General features: G+C 35.5%; 1 protein-coding gene across 1 annotated transcript; it reads left to right on the top strand.

The window, feature by feature from the left end:
• Positions 1 to 11,306: 11,306 nt before the first annotated feature.
• LOC126616369 (protein TRANSPORT INHIBITOR RESPONSE 1-like) lies at positions 11,307 to 14,986 on the top strand. The gene is made up of 3 exons (XM_050284424.1): positions 11,307 to 12,028; positions 13,128 to 13,620; positions 13,720 to 14,986. Exons 1-3 carry the CDS (start codon positions 11,556 to 11,558, stop codon positions 14,515 to 14,517), a joined length of 1,764 nt encoding a protein of 587 aa, XP_050140381.1. The 5' UTR covers positions 11,307 to 11,555; the 3' UTR covers positions 14,518 to 14,986.
• Positions 14,987 to 17,967: the final 2,981 nt, after the last annotated feature.

The following is a 17,967-nucleotide window of genomic DNA, read 5'->3' as shown; positions in this document are numbered from 1 at the left end:
CTATGGAAAGAGAACGGAGAAGTGGTCCACTCCACTTTTATAGTTGGATCATTAAGTTAAGTTTTTAGTTAAAATGATTCCTCAGTTTAGGTTCTGACAAGCAACTCAATAGAAGTGTTTCCTGAGCTTGTTCATCGTAAATTATTTTGATCATTTTGTGAAAACCAACGATGATTGACTGATTTTTTACATAATGACTAAAATGATTTACGATGGACAAACTTAAGGACCATTTCGAAGACCAAAGTAAAAAGTTATGTTATTCTCAAGCCTATTTTAGCTATAAAAAGAAAACCCTTAAATTAATGCTAAAGGGACACTGGGAGCTTAATCAATTGAACTAGATCTATCAGTTCATCAATTGATTAGGTTTAATTTGGGGATTCAAGATTTAGAACCACGACAGCTGGCAAGTTACTTTCAACCAAAAAGTGCAATTGGCCCATGACATAAACTTCTCAAAACCAACAGATGGAATTGATAACTCAAAGTCATGACAATATCTTTGGTGTGAGGTTCCACCTACTAGAACCTAAATTTACTCAAATAAAAGAAATAGAATAACTTTCATGCACCCGTCCTATGAAAATATTGTCTTACATTTATGACCATGCACTATCAACGTGATGCTGCCCTTTTTTTGTACAGTATAATTCGTTGGATATTGTTTGGCTTTTACATGTAAGGAATTATTTCTTTTACATGATGACGTGTTATATTTTACAGTACTTATGTCGAAGGCAACCAAATTTATAAATAATTTGTATTGATTTGGAGACCGTTTAGTCATCTACATGAATCAAAATAAATTGAAGGTTCATCACAAGGATGTTATCTGTTACCATAGTTGTCAACTTGTTTGGCACATATGAATAGCTAAACGGTCTCCCAATCGAATGAGTTTTTTTTAGAGATGATCTTTCGATAACGATAAAAAGAATCAAAGTTCCAAATATGACATTTGTATAGTAAAATAATGTCATGTTGTCAAGGGAAGAAGAATGAATCCTTACATGTAAGAGTTGAGTGGACTTGAGTATTGTTCTAATTAGTTTATGTTTGGAATACTTAAAAGAGGAGTGTTTACAATGTCTAGTAATACTGATGCTTTGAATTTATAAGCGTATGATTATTTTTTTATAATAGTTAGATTTTCATATTCAAATATCGTCATTCATTTTTTGGAATACTCAATGCTCAATTGCATTGTAGACAAATCTCAATCAAATTATAAATTAAAACAATGGAAATCTAACAACAACAAAAAGCAAAATGAAACAAAGATAGAAATCGTGAAAGCTAAAAAGAGTACCGTAACTGATTTGCGGATATGTTCTAAGAATGTATTACTATCTTTGATTTGTGCAATAACTATTGATCATTGGCTAATGATTTGAAGTCTCGCTAAACCATCAGCTCAAGCGTGCTGTGGGTGCCGAATCTTAGTTTGTCTTCTTGCACAGACAAACGCAGCAGAAAGTTCTAGGAAGGCTGAGATTGAAAACATCTCTTTACATATATATATTTAACAAATTAATTACAGTACATATATTTTTATGCATGATTGATTGTGCATGTCAACTAAAAACATCCAAAGATATTTCCATAGAATTAGATTTTGTGCATCTCTTGTCTCCTTACTAATTGAGACATGTTTATAATTGGGGAGCCATTTTTGTATATCATCTTTTACTTTTTGTATATTTTTTCCTTAGATATGACCATTTGCTTTTCTTTGACTAGTTTAATTAAGAGAGATTATATTCACACACCCTAAATTACTTCTCTCACACATTTTTACGTTTTTAATATTTTCTACACACCATTAACACTTGATAGAAAAATATTAAAAAATTAAAAAGGTGTGGAAGAAGTAATTTGGGGTGTGTGAATATAATCTCCCTTAATTAAATAGTTGAAAAATGAAGGCACCAGAGCGAAGCTACTTACATATAGACTAGAGGTTGTCATGACCGTTTCTTCCAGATTATTTAAATCAATTACTGTAATCGTTTCCATATAAATGCTTCCTCAAAATCTCAAAATCATGTTTTTTTACTAATGATTGACGTTTTTGTATGGTTATTAGCAAGTAAAGTTGGGAAACTCTTACTAGATAGGCTTATCCATTGTGTTATTGAAGGCTTAACATTCTAGACTTGAATTCTCACAATTATGTAGGGGACAACACTCAACAGCCCATCCCATGCAATTAAGGTATGCTTAGTTACCAGTAAATTCAGTCGCACTGGCTGGATGAAAAACGGCATCTATGTATATGTGTTAAACAGTAATTTTGTATGTAATGCACTATATATCACTTATTTGTTCATTAATATTTGACATATATTCACAATTATCTTGCATACTCACAAATACGAAACAACACTTTGAAAATGAAAAGAAAACTGCTAAAAACTATTAATGCACTTGATTAGTAACAATTTGATTCTTGAATTCTTTCTTCCTAACACTATCAATTGTTACGGAAGTTACATAAATAACATACAAAAACACTCATTTAAAACTTCAATTGACTTTTACAGACGTGTCAGAATTGTAATTAACATATCAAGAGTTGCATTTTACCATATGAAATTGACAAATAGATCGTCTTTGTTAGAGGTGGCCATTGGGTGGGTTGGTCGGGTTGGGCTTCAATCCATTGGCCAACTCATTAGGCTCAGGTTGGCGTTACTGTAACTCATTTCCACTTAAGAAAATTGGCAAATCAACCTACCGAAAACATTCTAGGGTAGGTTGGGTTAAGCGTGTTCCACTTGTTGGGATTTACTTTCTTTCTTATTCCTAAAGTGTTTATCAGTGACAAATAATTCAAAATACATGTCATATTGGGTTAAAACATGTAAATTTAATGTTGTAGAATCACTGTTTGTTATTTCATATTTAAATTTCATTTTTTAACTCAAGTATAAATGAACAAGTGTGTTTCATAAATATTAGATTTTATGTATATGTCTATATAGTCTACGTGCATGCATGCTTAAGAATTGTTGATATTCGAGTTGATTTCAATCGAGTTAATAATATTTCAAGAAATTTGTTAAAAAATAAAAATAAATGATACTTCAAGGGGATTTTACCCAAAAATTAAATTTTAAAGTTTACAATACCAAATCTAACAAATTTTGGTTGGATCGGTCGTTCAACCCAATATCGTGCCCACCCTAATCTTTGTTTATGAGAATTTCAAACCCACATTTTAATCGTCTTTACTTATATCTACGTACGAAATTAGGTAAATTACAACCACTACGCTAAATTATAACCACTACGCCACGTGTCAGCAACCATGGCAAAGACTGAGAGATTAGGTAAAATTCAAGCTCTTTTTCTTTTCAAAAGCCTAAGCCATGTTGCATATGTAACCGTGAAAAATGCAATAGAAGAGAAGAGTAGTTATTTATACCATGATTTTGTATCATATTTTTATACTATTTTAGATGGTATTTGATGTGCATAACCATATCATTTGAATTAATCAGATTTCTAAATTTAGTTCATTATTTAATAAACTAATAATTAAGAAAAACTAGTTAATTAAATGATGATTGTGGTATACAAGGAGTCTTTGTACTGGTTTGATATTGAGGTGCTTTTATAAAAAGTGAGAATAAAAAAACAATGAGCTCAAAAAGGTGTTTGGTAAACACTTAAAACAACTTATTTTCACAATTTTGGATGAAAAAAAAGCTGAAAACGTGAACCAACAAATATGAGCTTATTCTCACAGTATAGCAGAAGCAGTTTTTTTTTTTCAAAGCACAGCAATACCAAACCAACCCTTTCTCCTTCCTTTCCTTGGTTTTGGCAAATTTTTCAAATAATATGGTTGTCCACATCAGATGTCATCTTAAATAGTATAAAAATATGGTATGAATATCATTACTCGTAAAAGAAAGAAAAGATGAAAAAACACGTTTCCCTCATATATGATAATGATAAAAACATAAGAGCAAAAAGCCAGTCAACCATGTAGATTAAGAAGAGAAAAAGCGTGCCAATAAGATGTCGCCACCTACTTACTAATTAAATCTCACAATTTATTGCACGACCCGTTAACTTGATACGAAACGGTATAAAGATATAACAAAGTTATGGTAAACCCGTTAACAAATTAGGTAGTCATCGATAAGAACCTATTAAGATAGCAGGTATATCACAACACAATATGGTAAGATAATGTGTATGACACGAACACGACATATATGACCCGTTTGCAAAGTCTACCCACTAGGCCCGTCAATTTATTGGACGACCTAATAACCTGACACGAAACGGCATGAATCTAACAGATTTTGCATTAACTCGTTAACAGATCGCGTTGTTATTGGATCACCCATTAAAAATCCATTTAGATAATAGACACGATTTGTTAAAATTATGAATATGACACAAAAACGACACGAACACGATAAACACGACCCATTTGTCAAGTCTTTACTATTAAATACACAAGAAAAGCAAAGGGGGGGGATTAGTCAGTGAGTGCTTCCTTATTAGTTTAGTTCATCACGTGTCTCTTGTCAACCGTCTATTAGAGAGATAATTGACTTTTGAACGCCACGCCAATGTTTAGTAGACAAATAATGCTACTAAAACTATTTCTTAATGTTAAAAAAATTAATAACTTGCATCAAACGAGTCAAACATAACATAAATCCTTATCGTTTAAGAGAGGATTTCTCGTTGCATACAAACTCAAAAACCGTCACTTTTGCAAAAGCTTCCTTGTGAGTTCTTTCTTCTCTTGCGTCAAAACCATGCATAGACAGAAAAAAAAGTTCACGCCGAGAGAGAGAGAGAGAGTCACTGAAGTTTTGATTGGACATTGCAGGTCGGGCACACTAGGGCGGGCAGACTTTTGCCACCCTCTACTCTCTCTAATCTCAGAGACAGCTCTTTGTTTTGTTTTCATAGGGCCCCCCCCACAATTCTTAGGCTTCTTGGGTTTGGCTGCTTCTGTGTTGTGTTGTGCCCTAACTAGGGTTTCGCTTTTCGGGTTACCTTACAATTGTAGGTTGTGTTACCACTAATGGGATTCATGGGGTCAGATCGACTACACTATATTTGGCACATTTTGTACGTAATTTGAGGAAAATATTTTCCTTTGATAATGCACTAAACGGTGGAAGCTTATGAACTGCTTTCAAATTTGATTGGGAGACTAGGAAGGCACTACTTCCAACTAATTTGAATGGCCATATTTGCATTCAGGGTAATTAGGAAGCTTTATCCTCTAGTTATATCATGGTAGCTTCAAACCTTATATATATATATGCCTTTTCTCTAAATGGCTAATTAAACTTTACAAAGCTGCATAATCATGGGAAAGTCATGAATCCGGAAGCGAGGAGAGGGAGAGTAGAAATTTGTCTGAGTTCGACTATCATTTTTTAAAACATTTTTTAGGTATTTGAGATAATAATGCTCGACTTCCATAATTTGTAAATGTATTTATGCTAACAGATGGAAAAAAAAAGTTAAAAATTAAAATAATTTCAATATTCATTCATTAAGTAAACTGTATAATTACCTTATATGCTTCTCGTAAGTGTGAATTATTATAATACAAGTGGTTTGTTATTTAAATAAAAAAAAATTCAACTATTTATATTATGATACTTAACGTAACAAACCGTATTTTTAGCACACTAATTTTTTTTTTTTTAAGTGTGGGAGCCATCTAAATGGACACATCAACCTTTATTCTTTTTCAAAATGTGGTCAACAAAAGTTTGCTTCATTTTCTATTTGATGGCCAATAGCTAGCCACCCCTCTAGGTAGCTAGAAGCTTGAGTTTTCAGCCATATAAGATAATGTTAGGAGATCAATCATATAACGCATACTGTTGTAGACTTTTGGGAGGTAATTGCGTGGACAAGTAATTTACACATGAAATATTAGAGAGAGAGAGAGAGAGAGAGAGAGAGAGAGAGAGAGAGGGCTTTTGCTTTAGCAAATTAAAACTCCTCTCTAGCTAATAATTAGCAGGCCGGTCCTAAGTTTTTAGGAATTTTGTGCAAAACTTAGACGGAGGTTTTTCATTTTTTTTATGTTATATATTTTTTTTATTATTTTTTCAATTTTTGCATATATAGAAGTAAAATATTACAAGTTTTTGTAACAAAAATAAGTTGTTTGATTGGGCAGGTTTTACATGTTGGATGCGTTTTTTGTTATCTCATTTTTATGTTTACAAATTTGCAAAAGCTAAAAAAATAGAAAAGCAATATTAAAGGGATTCAAACCCAACACATGGGTCACAAGGTAAAAGAGCTAAACCGCTAGCGCTAAAACCACATATAAGATTATCTTTTGCATCTAATCTCTTTATATGCATATGTATACATGTAATGAAAATTTGGAGGCCTTCTGAATTGGGGGCCTTGTGCGGTGGCACCTTTTGCACACCCTCAGGGCCGGCTCTGATACTTAGAAATGCTAATACACAAAGATGGTTAATTAACAAATCGAACTTAGGGTTTCCATCAAGTGCAGGGTATATATATGATATGAATCAGTATCAGTTGACGGGCAAAACGAGTCATGGAAATCATGGCAGACCCAGCTGGTTCTCCATGAAATGATGTCCTTGGATAGTATTCTTGCATTAATTCCCTACTTGTGTTTCCTAATCTTTCATTAAGGATTGGTCTTGACACATCTCATCATTCGCACCAAAACATATCCCAACGTTAAAAGTGAAGCGTCAAAGCGTCAAATTCAGCGTTTAGGGGTTAGGATTTTCTATCAACAAAAGTGAAAGATCAAGGCAACCTTCAAATATCTCATATTCCAAATATTGTAAATGGGGATATAAAAAAAGTTAATATATAGTGTTATTCTTTGTTTAGTTTAGTTGAACTTGTGCGAAATTAAATTATAGGATGTGGGGTTTTTATTTTTATTTTTACTTGTGATGTAGGTTTGGGATCCTCCACGGCCAACACCCGCCCCACATTGTTGCCCCCGACTGAGGGAAAGGAAAAAACATTAGAATAATACTAGAAGGAGATAAAAATATATGACCTACGTGACAATATTAAAGTTGATAGTGATGTAAGCTAAGGGCCTACATTTATACATTGATAACATGTAACTCTCCCCTTTGATCATGGTGAACTCGATTGAAAATGCTTATTGTTCGGACCCTCGATGGAAATATTGAAAACCTTACTCGACCCTACTTGCTACAAGAAAATGTACAAGTTCCATATATATGAACCTAAGTTATATGTACAATACTTTTTGGTCGTGAATATTTGAATAAGATGAACTGCTTTATAAAAATCTATGCTCACAACAACAGAGTTAGAATCAATCACCTGATTAAATATAATGTGTTTTATTAATATAGGTGATATTTCACTTGATTTTAGACAATCTAACATGCATATTATATATCAATCAACAATTTAAACTATGTCGTAAAACTTGTTTGATTCACATCGATATATAATAATGTAACATGCTAGACTATTTAATGCGAGAATAACCTTCTAAACCTATAAGGTATAAACAAATGAATGATCAAGTTTTATATCTCAAAATCTATACATAAAATTCTCCAACGTGAATTTCTATATAGGACAAATTGCTATATAAATAAAATGTATATTATCAATATAGACGATTTTTCTCCTGATCTTTGATAATTTAAGATGCATGTTATCTATCAGCTAACTTTTAAACTATATCGTAAAGCTCGATTGATGCACATTAACAAAAATGTAACATGTGAAACTATGCTTAAACAAATAAACGATGACTTATGTGTAGCTTTATGTGCCAGCATGCATATTTTCGCTCAGCTGTCACAAATTTAGTATACCTTATGTGTACTAAATTTGCATTAAATGTTTTTCTCTAATTAATCATCGACATCGGACGTGCAGCTTCATTTGTATGGGTTTAAACAAAAATAATACATCAAAACCTTAGTAGGTAAAAATAAAATAAAAATAACAGATAAAATATATTATCAACCAATGGGAGCAAAACATTATAACAAAGTCATAAGCTTGAAATATTATAATTGTACATCTGCATCGAAGAAGATGAAGAGTATGATTATTATTTTTTTTTTTGAAAATCTATTGTTTATATCTCCTAGAATTCGTTCGAGGAAATATTTGAAACGAATAGGTCGTGGAACTTTTATGGGTACCAATAACAAAAGTTACATAAACAACAACAATATCTTAGTCCATTAAACGAGGTCTATTGTGTAAATCTTCAAATGTTATTGCATTTGATTTTGCGCTAAGTTTCTATTAGCTCAAAATACTCATTTTTCCTTAAAGTTTCTTTCAAAATCTTCATAGGTCCTTGCCTACCTTTTTTGTCTTGAGTTTCTATCTCATAATCAAATTTTTGAACATAAGCATTTGTAGGTATTTGGTTCACATGTCCAAACTATCTTAATTGATTTTCTCTCATCTTATCTTTAAATGCGGTCACTTTTACATTGTCTTAGATAACCTCGTTTTTTAATCATGTCATTTTTCTTGTTCTCACACATTCAACGAATCATTTTCATATCCGTTACTCTTTTTTTTCAAATAATGGTGCTTGATCGCTCAATATTTGGTGACATAAAACATTGTTGACCTTATTATCGTCTAATAAAAATTTTCCTTAAACTTTAAAAAGAAATGTATGTCGAAAATTCATTTATTATTATTTAAATAGAATACCAATATTATGTGAGCAAAAATATACACAGCTGAGTCGGAAGCCATTCCACTCGAGAAGGAGAGAGATTCCCGGAGAACCATGCGTGGGGTTAATAATTAATTCCTTTAATTTATAACTAATCAATTATTTTTAATATCTTAATCACGATTTTTCACCAATAAAAAATCAACTTTACGTGCAGGCCAACTCAGCACACCATTAAACTATGGGATTAAAAAATTAATTAACTGATTAAGACCTAAGTTTCTGAGCGAATATACAAATATATATTCTTTTCGTAACGCTTTTTCCCCTTTTTTAATATAATAATATTGAATAAAAACAAGCTCGAACCAAGGGCTGAGATCTTCTCTTGGCAAGGACCAATTCTGGGCCGTCGATTTTAAGTCTGAAGGAAAAAAGACAGGTCTCGTTGAGAATAAATTTTTAGTTGTGATGGAATACGAATGATACATCACATATTTTTATGTAAGTGATGAAAAATTTTAATTTTTAAGTTATTAACCTTTTAACACATATAATCAATTATTTATATAGAAATATGTGATATATCATCTCGTGTGATGATCACATTGAAAAATCTCTTCTTATTGAGTCCATAACGAGGCAGTGGATCCAAATAATACCGTATCCTTTTGGACTGACAATTGTGCCCCTAATTTATGTGGGAACGAAGGTTGTCGGCCGTATTCTAAAGAGGGTAATTTTGTACACATAATTTTGGGAGAGCCCCATGTAAAAGTACGTGCGCGGCTCTCTGTGAACCTGTAGGGGTGCTTTGGATTTTTAACCGTTTATCATGTTACTCAGGTAAATTACCATCGGACGTCCACTGTTGAAATGGCCGCATCGTATGTCTTTTCTTGGATAGGAGTAGTTGCCGTTTTCACCATGACAGTTCATTATTTCGAGATCAGAGAAGACTTCGATAGTTCACCATTTTGAGGGCAGAAAAAGATCACAGAGACTTTATAGCCTCATCTTGATCATCATCGTTTGATTCATTAATATAAAATACGAGTTTAAAATTCATTCAAATCACTGAACTACAGTACGGTGGTTCACATAGTATGATCTTTGAATAATTTTCTGCCCATCATGACCATTCAATTGGTTGGATACTAAGTGATGCTATTATTACCAATATTATTATGGAAGTTTTCATAAAATTCACTTTTATTATACGACGTAAATTTCATATGATAATTGTATGAATATTGAACAACTGATTACGATGATGTGTTTTTAATCTCTTAATAAGAATGTCTCTTTCTTATAAACTTTATAAGGAAAAAAAAACCCAAATTTTGTATATTTGTATCTCATTTCAACTATAGTTCACATAAACAATCCAATTAAGATATCAAAGTTGGTCAATTTCAAGACGTGTATTATGAGTTAAGAGTATTATTAATAGTAAGAGTTCGATTCCATCGTCTCACCGTCACTTGTATAACAAGAAAAGATATTTAATAGGAGTGACCCCTACTATTGCATTCGAGACTTAAATATATTACTGAGTCTATTGTCAAACGTATTATTTTTGTGGTTCTAAATCGGTCATGCAACAACCACAAGCATTACAAATTAGTGGTGTTCTCTAGTTATAAGTTGACATGATGCATACATAATTATGATTTTGATTTATCGTATAATTCAACCAAATTCATCCCCTCAAATTCCATTAATGTTGCGATTACACCATATTTGTACTACAATTTAATATCACACGATGTGATATGTGATAAATTCAATCAAACACAAAGAAAGTAAAATCACTTTGACAAAGAAGAAATCATTGATTAGAATAGGGGTGTGTGGATACTTCTCACACACCATTTGATAATTTCTGTCCGTTGATATTTTTCAATTCATCCGATTTGACAGTCGAAAATTAAAAAGGTGTGTGAGAAGTAAAATGGGATGTGTGAATATCACACCCCATTAGAATAATGCTAAGGAGACTAAATTTTTAAACGAAATTTGCAAACCAAATGATGTGTCACTAATAGAAAATAAACATGTTAATCAACACTTAAAAATTTAATCTTTCTAACATTACTTCATAAATTAACGTAACTTTTGTGCATCATCAATCACTAAACCAAAGAGATAAAATTATTAATTAATGTGGCGTTTACGAATTATTAATGAAATATGAAATTATGTCCAAAATCTCGTTTGCTTTGCTTTTTTGTCAAACGATATATTTTGTTAGATTAGATGTTAAAATATCCATCGATAAGGTTTGAACTCACACTATTATGCAAAGGCTCAATATTTTTTCCATTATTGTGGTAAATAGCCACTTGCCGTTTGCTTTGTTTGGAAAAAAAAAAAAAAAAAAGAATTTCTCGTTTGCTTTGAAACAACCCCACGGCCACGGGCTCTACCCCCTTCACGTACACCCGTTTTATGCGGCTGCCCTTGGACGCCCAGCAGATAAGACCACCCCACTGCCACCGTGAGCCAACGGCTCTCAACTCCCCTCCCACACGTGTCGTCATCTCAACTGTGAACCAGCATCAGTCGCACAGAGCCCCACCTCTCGATTTAACCCCGGTTAAAATCTAGCATCACCCCATCTCAACATAAAATCCTTATCCTCTATGTCTTTCTCCCTCTCACTTCTCTCTCTCTCTACTTTCTCTCTCATCTGCATACCTGCAACGAATAAGCTCGTTAATGGAGTCTCAGATCTAATCTAGACGACGCCGTTTCCCTTTCCTCTGCTTCGTCTCTCTCTCTCTCTGTTTCGCTGTTTATCCAGCTGCTTGGAATCGAGAGCAGTCGGAAGAGCGACGTCGTTTTAGTGCTTTTCGACCAGATTGAGATGCGGGAAATGCAGAGAATGGTGAACTCGTTTCCCGAGGAGGTTCTGGAGTACGTGTTCTCGTTCATACAGACTGACCAGGACCGGAACTCGATCTCGACGGTGTGCAAGTCGTGGTACGAGATCGAACGGTGGTGCAGGCGGAGGATTTTCATCGGGAACTGCTACGCCGTCAGCCCCAGGATGCTGATCAGGCGGTTCCCGGACGTTAGATCCATTGAGCTCAAAGGAAAGCCTCACTTCGCCGACTTTAATCTGGTCCCGGAAGGCTGGGGTGGGTACGTGTACCCTTGGATCGCCGCCATGGCCAGCGCCTACCCTTGGCTTGAAGAGATCAAGCTCAAGAGGATGGTCGTCACCGACGAGACCTTGGAGCTGATTGCCAAGTCCTTCAAGAATATGAAGCTCCTCGTGCTTTCGTCCTGTGAGGGATTCAGTACTGACGGACTCGCCTCCATTGCTGCCAATTGCAGGTATCTCTCTCTGCTTCCGCATCTTTGGTTTGCACTGTATTTGGTTTTGATGGGAAATGAAAGCTTGAGCTTTGCTTGTTCTGTGTTACTTTATCTGTAAATTTCGGTTTCGATCCGTTTCAATGTTACTTTGTTTATTGAACAATTTGTGGGTTCTTTTTGGTTGCTGAGTATGATTCAAGTGTTCAAAAGCATTAAAGTTTGAATCTTTCGGGTTTTAATAGCGAAACGAGTGAGATTTCTTCACTCTACTCTTACAGCACGAGCACTTGAGCTGGAATTGCTTGAGTTTAAGCTTCCATTTATGACCATTGGCCAGGCCTCAAATAGTTACAACACCCATGATTTAAAAATGTTCAATTTCATGCCCAATATTTTGTATTTTGACATGTTTGCTCTGTGAAGAGTGTTGAGTAAATGCGTGAAGAGATCTAATTTGGTTGGTTTAGAGCTGCACATTGTTGCCTTTGAAGGTCGTTTGCAGGAGATAATTTCCCAGTTTTGGGTAGTCCCAGATGTTTTCCATTCTTGGATCTGAATTATTTACTTTTGGTGTTCTGATAGATTTGAGTGGTAACTTCTTGTTCTGTGAATGTCTAATGAGCAAAGTCTAGTCAGGATCATTTGGGTTACTTTTTACTTTCTTGTTATCTGGGCTACTTTGTTTGATATGGAGTATTGAGATGTGAGGTTGTTTTCAAAGTTTTGGATGGTAGTAGTTCCTTGGACGCTGTAGATTTTTACCACTAGATTCTTCTTTGCTGCTCAAAGATTCTTTTGATTTAGTTTCTTATTTCTTAGCTTTTGCTTTTGGGAAATTACTCGTAGTAGTGATGCATTTTACTTATAAGAATGCTGGGATTGGAAAAAGTGTGAAGTTTTGTGTGGTGGTGATGGTTCAGTTTGTGGAAAAGTTGAACAAATTTAGAAGTCTAGTCGCTGTCATTTGATGAGTTGCTAATTTTAATTAGTAAACTAGTTTTTGTAGTCTTGTTTTGTTTTATTCAATTGCTTCATTTAGCAAATTTATGTTCTTTTTTTGCTCGGCGTTGTGAAATTTATGTTCTTATGGGTGCACTCTTTCCTTTTGCTGATGCAGGAATCTACGGGAGCTGGACTTGCATGAGAGCGATGTGGAGGACCTGAGTGGGCATTGGCTGAGCCATTTTCCTGATACATACACGTCACTTGTGTCCCTTAACATTGCTTGCTTGGGGTCTGAGTTGAGTTTCTCTGCCCTGGAGCGCCTGGTGGCTAGGTGTCCCAACCTGAGGAGTCTCCGGCTCAATCGTTCCGTGCCTCTTGACAGGCTAGCCAATCTACTTCGCCTGGCACCTAGGCTGACTGAGTTAGGCACAGGGGCCTACTCAGCTGAGTTGCGGCCTGATGTCTTCGCAATCCTATCATGTGCCATCTCAGGATGCAAGGAACTCAAGAGCCTATCTGGATTTTGGGATGTGGTACCAACATATCTTCCAGCTATTTATTCTATCTGCCCTGGGCTAACATCACTAAATTTGAGTTATTCCACAATTCAAAGCCCGGATCTTGTAAAGCTTGTTAGCCAATGCCCGAATCTGCAGCGCCTCTGGGTATGTCCTTTTTCATGTAATGTTTTCAGTCTCTTCTGCTTTTAATTTTTCTTAGGGTCCAAGGGTTGGATTTGTAGCTAATTAAGGACATGACTACAGGTATTGGATTACATTGAAGATGTTGGCCTTGATGCCCTGGCGGAATCTTGCAAGGATCTACGAGAGTTAAGGGTGTTTCCCTCGGATCCATTTGTGGTGGAACCAAATGTGTCCTTGACAGAGCAGGGCCTCATATCTGTTTCTGAGGGCTGTCCAAAGCTCCACTCAGTTCTGTACTTCTGCCGGCAAATGTCCAATGATGCATTAATCACCATTGCTAGGAACCAGCCTAACTTTACATGTTTTCGTCTTTGTATAATTGAGCCCAAAATTCCCGACTACCTGACCCTTCAGCCCCTTGATGTGGGTTTTGGGGCCATTGTTGAGAACTGCAAGAATCTCCGGCGATTGTCCGTTTCTGGTCTACTAACTGATCAAGCATTTGATTATATCGGAACCTATGGTAAAAAGTTGGAGATGCTGTCTTTAGCCTTTGCCGGAGATAGTGACTTGGGGCTTCATCATATATTGTCTGGGTGCGATAATCTTCGGAAATTGGAGATCAGGGATTGTCCTTTTGGTGACAAGGCTCTTTTGGCCAATGCTGCAAAGCTGGAGACAATGCGATCCCTTTGGATGTCTTCATGCTCAGTGAGTTATGGAGCATGTAAGCTACTTGGCCAGAGGTTGCCGAGGCTAAATGTTGAAGTTATTGACGAGAGGGGGCACCCAGAATCCAGGCCGGAGAGCTCTCCCGTTGAGAAGCTCTACATCTATAGGTCCGTTGCAGGGCCAAGGTTTGACATGCCTGGTTTTGTTTGGACCATGGATGAAGATTCGGCATTGAGGGTTACTTGACACGGACGAATCTCCACGATTCAAACCCTCTGGATGTCTTGGATGGATGTTGGCAGGTACACACTCATATATGGTACTTCAATTGTTTCGCGTTTAATTTCATGTGTACGGTAGCTCAATATATATGCAGCTCTGATTGGAGCGTGGCGGCGGGGGTAGGGAGGAGGAGGTATACAGAGGCTCGAGAGCTCGATCGCCATCATTTTACCATTGGCTGAGCTATGGGATACCAGTTAGCGATTAATAAAGAGATTGAAAACTCGAAACTCCTGTTGTTGCAATGTATTGAACTGAACAGAGATGTATGATTGTTTTTCTTCTATTCGGCGTAGCCACCATTGTCTACACTATGCAGACTTTTGCATATGTTTTTATGTGGCCCTTATTTTTCAACAGGAAGTAATTGCCGTGTGAACCCCAAATGTAACATTGTTAGCCTTCTCAGCAAATAAAGCTTCATGTTTTTCAATTGTAATTTGTAACATTTGATGCGTCTTTGTTTCTTTCTTGGAGCTTAATCTTTGACGGGCGAAAACTAGATTTGGAAGCCTCTCGTGTCAAATGGGTTTGAGATACTGTCATCATGTAACCGATGTGTTCATGCAGAAGTTTCTTTAGTCACTGTAAGGATAGCCCTAGTGAATTTCTACAGTGACGTCTCCGGTGTAGGTTAAGTTAGCTCAGAAGAAGTTTCAAAGACGAGATGTTATTGTGACGGTATATACGGTAAGCTTATCTTGTGGAGGGAGATGTTATTGTGACGGTATATACGGTAAGCTTATCTTGTGGAGGGAAAAGAGAAAGGAAATGAAAGAGGAGAAGAAAGGGAGTTGAGTGAGAAAAAGAACTCTGATTAATCTTTATTGGGTGGGAGGGAGAGAGAAAGGGAGAGGAGAGAGAGAGACCTAAGCTATAGAAAGAGAGAGAGACCACAGACACAGTGACAGTAGAGATAATAAGGACAGGTTGAAAACAACGTGACAGAGACACCCTCAACCCCACCACTTACTGAAAACTGACCCAAAGAAAAAGAAAAAAGAGAAGCCAATACACAAAACAAAAGAAAAAAAACAACTAGGTCAAAGTTTGATGTTGAGTTATGGTGAATACTTACGTGTAGGTTGTTTCACTATATGTTGAATGAGGATCCTGTTTGGATTTGGATTTTTGCGAGAATTCTGAGAATCATTTAATCATGTTCATTTATCGTATATCATGCGATCAGAAATCATTTTAAATTTTATATTTAAAATTAAACACAAATAGTATTTGATAAAAATTGATTGCACGATTTACGACGAAAGCACACGATTAAAGGATTCTCTGGATCCTCACAAAGAGGATCCTCATTCCTATATGTTTTGGCACCAAGAAGTTTAAAGTGTACTCTCGAGATCAGGATTAATACGTGTGTTCGATACAATGAAAGACTAGTCTTTTTAAAAGTTTTCAAATATCACTCACATGGCTATCTATTCATATTTTGTAGAAAAAACTGACAAACTCAAGTTATTATCCTTGAATTACGACGGTTTATAACAATAAAACCATACGCAGCTACAAAGACTAAAGTGAAACTTCATCCAAACATCCGAGACCAAAATCATACTTTGTCAAAAAAAAAAAAAAAACAAGAAAAGTTGGTGAATGAGTGAGATGAGCGAGTGAGTGTGGAGCATTCAAATTTTGCAGACAATTTTATTGGATGATGATGGCCACACGTTTGAGGATATTCATTGACGATCATCATTTTTATTCTCCTCCTTTTATTTTTTTATTTTTTTATTTTTTTTACCATAATTCTTTTGGTGGTTTCGTCACTCTCTGCCCCTCTGATTTTACTGTTTCACCCCAACAAACTAAGTGTAATGAGATCAACTCTGGATCCCAATATCTGACCAGAGATTCGGGCTGTTTAAGAGAAAGAAAATAAAAAAAGAAATCTGGGTCTTTTAAGTTTTTAAATTTTCGTAAAATGAATTATTGGAATAAGCTAAGAAGGACCGCATGGTTGAAATTAAGTGTTCCGAACAAAGATATCCGGAGTAAATCTCAATCCCATCAATGGTGATTTCGTCACTCTCTGCCCCTCTAATTTTATTGTTTCACCCCCAACCAACTTATCATGATATCCATCAAAGTAAGTGTTCGTTGTATGACGATGTAAAAGTTGTAAAATGCCCTCAGTTAAAGTTGCAATGCGTCAGGCTTTCAGTATGTGGCTTGGACCCAGGGATATTAAAGTTTGTACCAAAATTATTTACAGCACCTGCAATGTACATCTCAGAGCCTTTGCTGCCCAAAAAGGTAAATCAGGAGAGTGAGGTGGAGAGGTAAAAAAATTGGAAAAGATGGAAGGTGAATTATTGTCGAATCTAAGTAATGCTTGATTTCGGATTCGAATCAGGTGAAATCGAAGTAAAACAATTTGGGTTTTGGGACGTGGGGTTCTAGCCGACCCACTTCACTTGCCGAATGATGATCCCTAGCTGTATTTCCGTTTATCAGTATTTTAAGGAGAGTTTTAATGAAAAATTCGCGGTACTGTTTATTTTAACGAAAAATCACATTTTTACACTAAAAAGTCAAACCTGCAACTATTCACTTTACCCTTTATTTTGTCCTTATCGTTAAAACTCAAAGTTTTCAAGCCATTTTCATTATTTTTCCTTATTTTTTTAAAATTAATCTAAACTGTTGAACTTAGTGCGTAGAAGAAGCACCTCCACGTGCATGCAGAACGATTGAAGAAGTTGCTAGGTTTCTTTGTATTTTGCGTTTTCTATGATGGGCTCCAATTTCTGTTTTGGGTCAGACTTTTGTTTGTTTGAAGGGTTATTTCTGTTGTTTTGTGCTTGTTCTGTTTGTAATGAACTTGTACATGTCTTTTGTAATGATGGGCTTCCCTGCCGTCCTTAGGTCTTTTTCTTGGTAGTGTGAGGAGTGACGTTTTGTTAGCATCAGATGTGACGTCAAGGTTTCTAGTATCCCCTTGCACTACTTGGTGTTTTTTGCTTTATTTTGGTTGTTTGCCTCCTAGTAGGCTTTCTCTGTATCCTTGTGGCATCTTTGCCCTGGTATTGAAGTATTAGTTCAACAAAAAATGAAGAAGCACCTCCATTCTAGCCAATTTTGTTACGCTTGCATTTGCAAGTTGCAACAATTTTCTACTTTCTACTAATTCATATTGCGACGAGGTAGATACTAATGTGACTACCCCCACGTCTGCGTCTCTCAACTCAAAACTTGGAAAAAGAAAACATAATGAAGATTAATGTATGAGCTTCAAATTGGTTGCTCTAAACTAGGACTCTGAAGGAGAGCCCAAAAGTTATGGACTCATTGAACAAAAGAAGTTTTAGACTTTAGAGTAAGGGTGGGATTGAAAAATCGAAAACAGAAAAAAAAAACGAAAAAAAAGAAAAGAACCAAACGTCCAATCGAAACTGA

This window comes from Malus sylvestris, chromosome 3 (genome assembly GCF_916048215.2).
Source record: "Malus sylvestris chromosome 3, drMalSylv7.2, whole genome shotgun sequence".
NCBI lineage: Eukaryota > Viridiplantae > Streptophyta > Magnoliopsida > Rosales > Rosaceae > Malus > Malus sylvestris.
Note: the sequence above shows the minus strand (reverse complement) of the source record. Positions and strands in the feature narration are given on the sequence as shown.